Genomic DNA, 11,101 nt, shown 5'->3' with positions numbered 1-11,101 from the left:
TGATTAATTTTTCAAAATTTTTAGAATGTATACTAATTTTGACATGATACATAAGTACGTAACAGCGTTTTTACCTGAAATGTATTTGTTTCAAATCCCAAATGCAAAAAGCACCATTTTATTTTTTTTTAAATTGGTTAACAATTTTACTTGAGAACCAATTCTTTCCTTTATTACATCCTGTTTATTTTTTTTATTTTTTTTTTCATGGGATATTTTAGGCAATGAGGCATCATTGGTTATGATGATGAAGACAAATGGTTAAGAATGATTAAGAAAAAAATCAAACTGGATTCTTGTTGTGCTAGTGTTTAGATAATGTAAGTAACCAGAATATTGTTTGGGAAGGTCAGGGAGTTTGATTGATATAACCCTAGAGTCAGTGTAGTCAAAAAGTTATCAGATTGGTCAATCAAATCAGTTAACTAAACAGAAATAGATATTTGAAAAGATATTTAACACACATATAATCCGTTTAGATGTCATGTTGGGTTCTTGTTCACAATTTCCCCTATATTAAGAAACAAAAAGAAAGAAAAACTTATATGATGTATGTACCCATGATGAAACAAAAAATATATTCCAAAAACCACATAAGTTTATCAAGTAATTTTATTTTTTACAAAGAAAATCACTTTTCAGTGATTAATAGGAATTAATAGGCATTACAACATAAATCTGAGTATAAATAATGGCGGGCGAGACAGTCATTTCTCAAATACTCATAAAATTTGATTTTCCTATTTAAAAATAAAACTTCTTAGTCAATTGACATGATTTTTGGAATACAATATTTTTTGTTTCATCGTGGGTATGTACATCATACAGATTTTTCATTTTGTTTTTTAATATAGGAGGAATTCTAGACAAGAACTTTATGTTGAGTATGGATAGATAGGAGTGCTTCAACTCCTTCAGTCAAGAAATAAGTGCAATTTTTTGTTTAGGAAATGAATCCGATTTGATAAGTGAATAATAAAGTTGCAGTACTATCGTCTCCATTTTTCCGTGTGTCAACTTTATTCCAGCTATCAACTGAGAAATACGTTGCTGAACCCCAAACAAAAATGGAGGAAAACAACCAACAACCATGCTCCTCCCCATCTCTACTAATGAGAGAAACAACAAATAATGCCCACCACCACCAAACGCCAAGAAGGAGCTATGTAACATTATGTAGTGAAAAAATTACAAAAGAAACTGGAAGGAAGGAATAGGAAAGAAAGAAAAAAATAAAGAGAAAAGGATGAAAGGAGTGATTTGGTTTATCTGTTTTATGGCATATCAAGCGTCTAGGATTAAAAGCAAAACAATAATTATTATAAACATTTCATTGAATTCAGATTACTGTTCTAAGCAATAGAGAAAGGGTTTGGAGCTTTACCAACAGTATTAGTTCAGTTTGAATGTATTACGGCATATCAACCCTTTGGAAGTTGTCCAGGATATCTCTGTCTATTAAAAAACAAAAATACATGCCCGTCTCAGAATGAAATGATATTTAAAAAATTACATAAATTGACCAAGTAATTTTTTTTTATATAGAAAAATTTTTTTTTTAACAATTTTAAGCAATTAATGATAAATTGTAACCATTAAAAGGCTGAAAAGAAACAAACAAACAAAAAAAATTGAAGTTATAATCGAGTTATCTCCCTTTGTTTATTCAAGATGGCTTAGCAAGACGCTCCATCCTGACTTCCTCATAAAATTAAATTTTCTTAGTTTAAAAAAAAAAAAAAAAATAAATAAAATAATTGATCAATTTACATGATTTTGGGAATATGACATTTTTGTTCTATCACGAGTATGCACATCATAAAGACTTTTCTTTATTTTTGTTTTTTAATATGGAGGGGGGGGAAATTCTGGACAGGAAGCAACTCTTCTTTTTCAGTCATTTAAAAACAATGAGAAATGATTCTTTGTCTATGACTAATTGAGCATCATGTTATTTATTTTACCAATGATTACAAGGTAATTGCGGATTAATTACTTCCCCCAATAGTATTAGTGTAAAACTGACCACAATAGATTCAATCAGACTTGGAGGCGTACATCGTTGATTCTATTGACTCTGGCAACATTCATTAGGCCAATCATGCATCCTCAGAAAAAGAGGAAAATAAAGAAGGTGAAAAAGAAACAAACATTGTATACCACGCTATACACATTGAATAATAGTTGTACTTGAATTGGAGCAATGGCATACGCACGTATAACATTTAAATTTCATTTAAGGCAGTATCATAAAGAATATAATGATGTTTGTTGTCGGAATGATAAAGACCATCTGATCATCCTAGAGATGATGGATTACACACGCTAGGAGTTTGTTAAAAGTGAAGCTATTTGTGCAGCTTCTTTCATTCTAACCAGACTAATTCAGCGACAAAATAGGATTGAGAGAGTTAAAGGCCAGATGGGATGCAGGAGCTGCAGGAAGTGTCAAAATCCTCCAGGTATTTCCAAATGGTCACCCATCTAGTACTGGTCAGGCTGAATGTTACTTAACTTTAGTGAGCTAATGAGAACCGGCACATCAACATGATTATGCTGTATATTAGAGAAATATGTATGACATCAATCATAAATTCAATGTGGATATTAAGGGGAGTTTCAAGCATGGTCTCTGCAAAAATTGGTTTTTACATTTTTTTTTGTCTGTTGATAAATGAAATAAGCAAAATCACAAAGTCTAATAGCAATTAGATATTTAACATGCAAATTTATGGATATAAAAGGTCAATCAGTAAGTTTTGAAAAAGAATGTAATATTGATTCATTAGAATATCATTATAAAGAATTGTTCATTCCAGATAAATAAAGATAATCTTTTGGTTCCACAGAGAGGATGACAATGTCTTCTGAGCAAGAATCATCATTATGGCACCAAGATATTCAGATTAGATTCAGTCGAAGGTTATACATGGAGTATGAAAATTTAGTAAAGTCGTTCAACAACTGCTGAAATGGAGATTAGATTAGCCAAATATATCTACTGTGAACTAATGAATCAGTTCCTCAACAAACAAAGGACTTTGTACATCAATAAATTTTATATGCACTATGAGCAGTACAAAAAGGATTTTAAAACAAACAGAAATGGTGTCATACATAATTGAATGACATAACCATAAACAAAAACATTTTCATGGCGGACTACAGCATTCAAGCATGTAGAATGCTTAAACTTTTAGATTTTAAGATTTCGTTGTAAACAGTAAGTTTGTACATAAAATTGTTAACTTAATGGAAATTAAAAGGAAAAACTTGGATGGCTGCAGAGTAAAAACTTGGGAATTAGTTTGGTTCTTATCCAGAATTCTCCCTATATTAAGAAACAAAAATAAAAAAAAAATCTCTATGATACATGCACCCATAACAAAATAAAAATAACATATTCCAAAAATCATATCAATTGACAAAGTAGTTTTATGTCTAAATAAGAATATCAAATTTTATGCATATTGGAGGAATGACCATCTCATTAGTCATTTGGAAAAAAATCTCCAAAAAAAAAAAAAAAAAAAAAAAAAGATAAATAAAATAAACAGGGTAATAACTCAACAATAATTCATACTTAATAGATTTATGTTGTAATGCCTACAAATTTCTATTAATTATTCCAAAATTATTTTTTTATGAAAATAGAACTACTTGATCAATTTGCATGATTTTTTAAATATATTTTCGTTTTATCACAGGTATGTATATCATACAGATTTTTCTTTACTTTTGATTTCAATATAAGGGAATTCTGGACAAGAACAATTAGTTTGCATTTAGTATTAAAGGAAAAAGCAAAATCCACACTATACATCCTCGGCCAGGATAAACAATAAAATATCAGCATCTCAATGTTTCATCTTTATATTTTTGGTTGGAAAATAAACATTAATACTCGCTCTCCACAACAAATGAAGGAGAATTGTTATAATTACAATGTTTTTCCTTTTGTGAAGGTGGTTTTTAAACATGAAATTCTTTTTTGCCATCCACAGTAGGGGAGCGATTTTGTTTTTGTTTTGTAGTTTTAGATTTTATGTATAAGTTTGTTTCATTTTAGAAAATCTGAGATGATATTTGCATCAGTCTTTAAAAAAAAAAAAAAAAAGAAGGCTTTCACATTATGTACTTAGTAACTTTTCTTATAAATTTGATGAAGGTTGTTGCAATTTATGAGGACATGTTTTATTGTAAGGTGCAAATTGATGGGGTTTCATTTTTTTAATTGAACAAGCGAAAATGAGATGAACATGTCTGATGCAAACAATCTCATCAAGATGACTTCTTCCTTAGATTTTTTTGTGGCCCGCCAGAAGCACTTACTTTTAAACAAGCAATAACACCCGACATGAGATCCTTAATAGTATCCTGTAATTTTGCAGTGTAGTGAATTTTCAAAGAGGTGCATTTCAGGTAAAAATACTATTATGTACTTTTGAGTTATGTCAAAATTAGTATAAATTCTAAAAATTACTAAAAATGATTCAGTAGAAAAAATAATTACAAGTAAAAAAAAAAAAATTATCGAATTATCACGTTTTATTGTAGATTTTAAAATATTAAAGTTGGAGAGTTCTTAGCATCTTATTTATGACAAACTAACTTATCTTCCTTGCTTTCCTTGAAATCTGCTATTAAAAAATAGAAAACGTTTGATTGCTAATATATCATTTATCTATATCAAATAGATCTAGCACATCTATTGGATTATTTTGTTTTGTTTTTTGTAATTTTTGAATTTCATACTAATTTATGTTTTTACCTGAAATGCATTTGTTCGAAAACCTGGTAGTATACTGCATAAGCACCCAATTGAACCATGTAAGTGCGTAAGTTGGCAGAATAATCTGCCTCCTATGATCAAAAGAGCTGACATCAGAAGGTGGGAATCAAAAGGTCAGTGCATAGGAGGCCTAAAAAAGAATATGTTTAAGCAGCTCCCATCAACATCACTCCGTAGAGGTGTCTCAGGAGGTTATCAATAGACTAACCACTTCTCAAAACGATAAGGTAAAGCCTAGGAGAGTGGACCTCCTAAGATAACTCAAAACCATACGTCAGCCTGACAGAAAGAAAACCACTACACTCATAATGGCCCACTCTTTGTCGGACTGATTGTCAGGAACTTACCTTTGACTGGTATTTTTTAGGCTCCTAATATACATCATAAAATAGATTTCAAACAGTGTTTTCTTTCAATAAAAGTGAAAGCTAACGAATGAGAGCCAATGGTGGACTTGAGTTGTTTTTTTTTTATTAGCCTTGTAATTCTTGCTCCACTTATTTTTTCCTTTTAGTCGTCACATTTTATGAGCGACAAAGGGGAAAAATTGCAGTTTTCTGGATCAAAATCTAGCTATCTAACACTTATCATTGGCTGGTTTTTGATCATTAAATGGTATTTTTTTTCCATAAAAAAAATAAGGAAAAAGAAAAAAATTGAGTGCTAGATATTGTACTTTTTTTTTTTTTTTTTTTTTTTTAAAGTTATCCCAATTTTCCTGCCATTTGCTGATGATCGAATTACAGATGTCTGATTTAGAATGTTTGTAAAATGAGAATTACAGAGATTTTGTGGCAGCTGGTTCTGCTCTTTTCATATTCATGAATATCAACATGGCTCAGAATCCAACAGCAGATGATGTTGGCACTATTAAAAAAAAAAACAAGTTCATCAATTCTAGTTAGCTGTTTTGCAATCAATTAGTGTGTACATACATGTGCTTGTGTGAACTGAATGAACCCTATATATTAAAAAAAAAAAAAAGAAAAGTTTGGGTTCAATTCTTTCATATCTGCACAAGGATAGAACAAAAAGACAGGAGTTTTAATTTCTAGCTTTATGAGACAAGATATTGTTACAAATGAGGGCATTCATTTTTTTGTTTGTTTTGACAAAAAATAAAGGCTGTCGGTCTGAAAAGGTAGATACACTCTTCTTAGATGGAAAAAAATAAAAATTAAAGAGGTGAGCGAGTGAGTGAGGTTAGTCCAGAAGTTTTTTTGTACTTTTAGAAATTGGGAAAAATGGCATCTTCCAAAATATGGGAGAAGAGAGTGTTTGAATAAAAAGAGAATTTTTGGAATCAAATATTTAAAGTGATGAAAAAAAAAAAAAACCAAAAAAAAAAAACCCTAAATTGTTGAGCTTAATTTATTTAGAAAAGAATTATTTTTTAAATATTCACTATTTTACCAATTATTAATTAGAGAATGAAAGGGCAAAAATAGAATTTATACTTAGTTTTGACCGGAGAGAAAAGAAATTGAGTCTATTTTTCAAATAGATTTCTTTTATTCTCTTTTTTTCTAAAAAGTAATGATGAAAAAAATAATAATGCTACAACCAATGTAGTTTATCTAACAATTTTATAATTTTGTGTAGAAAAAAATCTTAATTGTTAAGAATAAATAAAAATAAATTTAAAATGTAAAAAGTTAAAACTAAATAAATAAATTTATGATTGCCCCACCCTTAACATTTAGCTTGGTCCTCTCCCAGGCCAAGAAATTTGTTTTTTTATGGCAGACCACAGCAATCACAGAACTACAAAGCTCACCAGTGACAAGTTGTTTGCCTTTCTCCTGTTTTCATAAAGCTCCCCATCAGCGATCAGTGGGAGGTACTGCCAAACTGAAGGACAGTCAGTATATCATTTATGGCACCTCAACAGCACGCAACTAATCGCCCAATGGAAAGAAGTGAACTAAAGGGGAACAAAAAAGTCAAAGGATCTTCACGGATAGTTTCGGAAGAGCTCCGGTCGGGGGGGATCTTTTCATTTTCTCAACGCATCAAGTTTACTGTTTTAAACTCTTTGTTTCTAAAAGTGTTTTGGTTTGTTTATTTTTTAAATTTTACTTTTTTTTTATGATTTTTAATCGATGTTCCCCTATGAAGACCTTGCTGACTTTGAATAGTAATTTAATCACAACTAATTTCTCAAGTGTCATCAATTCATTTTGGCCCTCTTGCGGGCAATGGCGTCTTCAACAGCCTTAAGCTGTTTGAGAAGTTCCTCCCTTCGTGAGGATGTGCTCTTTTTGGCTTTAGCTGAACTAGCAGCAGCAGGTGTGACAGATGCCCCAGTATTTGCAGAGCCCGTAGCAGGAGTTGTAACAGCTCCGGCAGCCATGGCCCCGACAGAGGCTTGTCCTGGTCTGGCCACGCCACCACTGGCCTTGGCTGCCGATGACAGACCTTTGCTAGGAACCTTTGATGGAGGACTTGACGGGACTGGCAGAGATGCAGCAGACTGAGAAACAGATGCAGCTTTCATTCGAGGTAGAGGAATGTCGGTCTTTTCTATTCGGGTTGAACCAACTTTCACGGATTTATCTGAAATGTACATGAAACAAAGATTTTTAATAGAATAATAAAGGGATCAAAACACAAACTGAAAAGTTATTTTTTAAACAAAATTTAAATTTCTCTTTACATGCATAAGAGTTAAACATATTTCACAACAAGATCATCATATTCAGTTTTATGTCTGTTTTACATGCTGGCATGTGTTCGACAACTTTAAGAAACTGACTTCTAAACTAGCCTATCTCTTTTCAGGTATTTATTTATCCCTCTTTCTCTCAATTCCATTTTTATCACCTCCTTCTACATTTTTGCTGACTTTCCCTTGTCAATGAGACCTGTTCCATACCTGTTCTACACCTGTTCTACATCTATCGACCCCCAACAACTCATCCATTCTTTAAATGTGGTCAAATCATCAAAGTGCCCCGTTTTGCACACATCTCTGTATATTGTTCAGATTTCATTTTCATCTGAGATCATCAGAACTAAGTCTGTCTTTAAGATTCACCTTACACAGCCATTGTATAATTCTCATATCATTTCTTTCTATGCAATGCTTATTCTCCACTTTTACTGACCAGGTTCATCTAGAGGAAAATGAGTGATTAATGAAGGTTGTGCGAGCTATGTATAAAAAGGCAGAAAGTTGTGTTAGAATTAATGGCAAATTTAGTGACAGCTTTACATCACACTGCACACACACACATCTGATAATCCCTTTGTCAATAGTGATAATGCTTTGCTGGCTAATAAAGGCAAAAGTTTTGTAAACTCACTCTTAACGCTTGCAATCACACTAGCACCTGCTCCACGCTGTGCTCCAATACTATCACCAAGTTAACAAAACTTTGATAAACTCAATATTTTGTCGCTCAGAGTTCTTATCCATCTTTGTTGTCTTATACTTCCTGCATATAAATTTGGTTATTTTCTCTCAACTCATAATTCCACTGCTCTTCTTGCATATCCAATGCTATAAAAAATTGAATTGTACTTGACTCCGTTTCCACAAACTGAACAGGGAAACTTTTTTCTTTTGAGAAGTTTTCCATTACAATCATTGGCCTTAGTAACCTTCACTTTCAAATCTTTACTTTCCATAACATTCTTCCAAGTCTTTTAACTTTACAAATGGACCCCCCCCCCATTGTTTCATAAGCAAGTACTAAATCAACATACAGTATCTCTTCTGGATAATTGGTATGAAACAACCTGGACAATACTTCTAAAACACAAATGAAAAGCAACTGACTCAGTATAGAACCCCAATGCACTCTAACTTTAATATTAAAGCTGTCACTAAATGCGCTGTGAATTCAAACAGGACTTTCAGCATTTCTGTACATTACTTTAACAATGTTAACTAACCACTGATTTGCCACTAGTTTAAGCAAAGCCCACTAGACAACCTCTCTTGACACTTTGTTAAAAGCTTTCTTTAGATCCACAAAAGCAAAATATGGGTTCTTCTTACCAAGGTACTTGTGTAATGTTGTGACCCTTTGGCTGTAATCATAGTGTAGTAGCTGTGTTAACTGTAGCAATTATTTAATTCAGGTTTGTGTAGTGTTATTTACATCTATTAAAAAGAACTGTTTGTCTACAACTGTTTTGATACGCCCACGTCAATCGTTTCCTGTTAGAGCTGTTGCATAAATGTTAAAATATACACACTAGATGATCAACTAAATGATATGACGTACACACGTATACATGCATTTACACGTACATGAATATGCAGAAAAAGATAAACCAAACTATTCAACATGTACGTTGTTATGGAACATACTCACATATACACCCAATATATAACATACCCACCTTTTTTTAAATTTATTTATTTATTTTTATTTTCAATTATTTACAAACATTTATTTCCATGATTTCAGCTGACATCTTCAAAGATTACGTTTTTACATCTTGGCTGCCTGAGATGACGCCGCTCCCCGTATCATGGAGAGACCAACTCCCCTCTTGAGTCGTCTGTTCTCTCTGATGTCCAACTAATGACTGACTAGAATCTCCCCAAATCTACATCTCATTACGTGTCTCAGACCAACAGCTGATCTAACCTCAATCTAATTACTTGTTTATGCAAACCAAAATCATGTTTACATCTATTTTCTATTTCACATTCCTTTTGTAGCAATATCATTATTTCAGCTGTCAATTACTTTTTCCCAATCTAATTGTTTATTTCTCTAATCATAATAATCGATCCAGCGACCCGCCGTCGCTCGAATCAATTAATAATAATGTTTTGACCCTTGGCCCTGTTTGCCACAGTTAACACAAATACAACACTATGATCACAGCCAAAAGGTCACAACATTACACTTGTACATTTGTGTCAGAATACATATACCACCAGTGCTACTTTACACAGGCATAAAACTGCATTTCACCTATGCTTATCTAAATTTTTATTTGCTGCTCAATTATTCTATTATTTTCAGGGTTATATATGGGCCCTATGTCAGTAGGAATTTAGTTAGCTAGTTTGAATTTTGACAAGGAACACATTGAGTGCATGATAACCCAGATCAGTAAAACAGAATTATTCCCAGAGTTGAATAAAAGATGGATGACAAGGCAAAGGTCAAAAGTGAAACACCATAGACAAAACAGACAAATGATATGAGAATAAGACGAATGAGTCACATTTTTGAGTAACAGAAAACTAAGCATCTACTAAGTTTTCTTAGTAGATTCCATGCAGACATGACACAGACAAATGATCTGTGTCATATATTTCTAAAGCTAGGTAGTTAAGAATGAAATAATTATTTAGTTTCGCTCTTCAATTTAGTGTATTATCTCCAAGAAGAAATAAATGTTGTGAAAAATTCTTACCTGAAGGTTTGGCAGTGGGTGGAAGTAGAGCTTGTCTTTTGGCTGAAGAAGAAGTCAGACTTGATTCAGCTGGTCTTTTTCGACTTGGAGCCGGAGATTCCTTATCTGTAGGCTAAACAAAAAGAAGAAAAAAGTTTATATTTTAATTAGCAATTATTTAATTGGTTAAAAAATATTAAAAAGGTCTTATTCAACAACTTTTTATCTGCATCTTACCCAGTATTTCAAGTAATTTTTTATAATTTGTCGAAATCTGCATAAAATCTACATAATGAAAATTATGTTTTTACTATACTAACTTACCTCCCTTAGAGACAAAAGAACATGGTGTTTGTTTACATTAGTGATCTTTTAAACAAACATATTTCAGGTGAAAATATTATTACATACTTATGTGTCATGGTGAAATTAGTATAACTTAAAAAAAAAAAAAAAATGATTCAGTTATGTGCTAGTAGTATTTTAAAAAAAATTAGTGACAATTACATTCCAAGATATCGTTTAAAGATAGTGGCCCTTAATTTAAGTCAAAGGTTATCTCCTTTGTTTGTCATACTGAATTGGTTGCACAACTCTTTCCATTAAAATATATAATAAAACTTGATAATTTAATAACATCTATTTTTATTTGTAATTATTTTTCTGCTTTTTTGTAATTTATACAATTTTGCCATGACACAAGTATATAATAATGAAATGTATTGGTTTAAAAGATCAACGATGTAAAAAGCCCCAAGAATATATATATATATATATATATATATATATATATATATATGTGTGTGTGTGTTATAATGGAATAATTCCAGGAGGAAATCCGGGTATGAGAACTCTCAATGTGGTAAACAGAGCAATAACATAAAAATATAACACGGAAATTACATAATTGTCGATGCAATAATTAGATTAGATTAATTAGATGCTTGA

General features: G+C 31.7%; 1 protein-coding gene across 7 annotated transcripts in view; it reads right to left on the bottom strand.

Annotated features, from left to right (window-relative positions):
* Positions 1–6,856: 6,856 nt before the first annotated feature.
* Positions 6,857–11,101, bottom strand: part of LOC145246729 (uncharacterized) — a 90,535-nt gene continuing 86,290 nt past the window's right edge. For all 7 annotated transcript variants that reach the window (XM_080108479.1, XM_080108482.1, XM_080108480.1 and 4 more), the window contains 2 exons: positions 10,175–10,286; positions 6,857–7,348 (listed from right to left, as the gene is read on the bottom strand). In XM_080108479.1, the coding sequence (XP_079964605.1) occupies positions 6,963–7,348; positions 10,175–10,286 (498 nt within the window). In that variant the 3' untranslated portion in view covers positions 6,857–6,962. The remainder of the gene's footprint in view (positions 7,349–10,174; positions 10,287–11,101) is intronic.

The sequence above is a fragment of the Euprymna scolopes genome, chromosome 24, assembly GCF_053919585.1.
Source record: "Euprymna scolopes isolate OS-2025 chromosome 24, ASM5391958v1, whole genome shotgun sequence".
Lineage (NCBI taxonomy): Eukaryota > Metazoa > Mollusca > Cephalopoda > Sepiida > Sepiolidae > Euprymna > Euprymna scolopes.
This window is presented reverse-complemented; position numbering and strand designations above follow the sequence as displayed.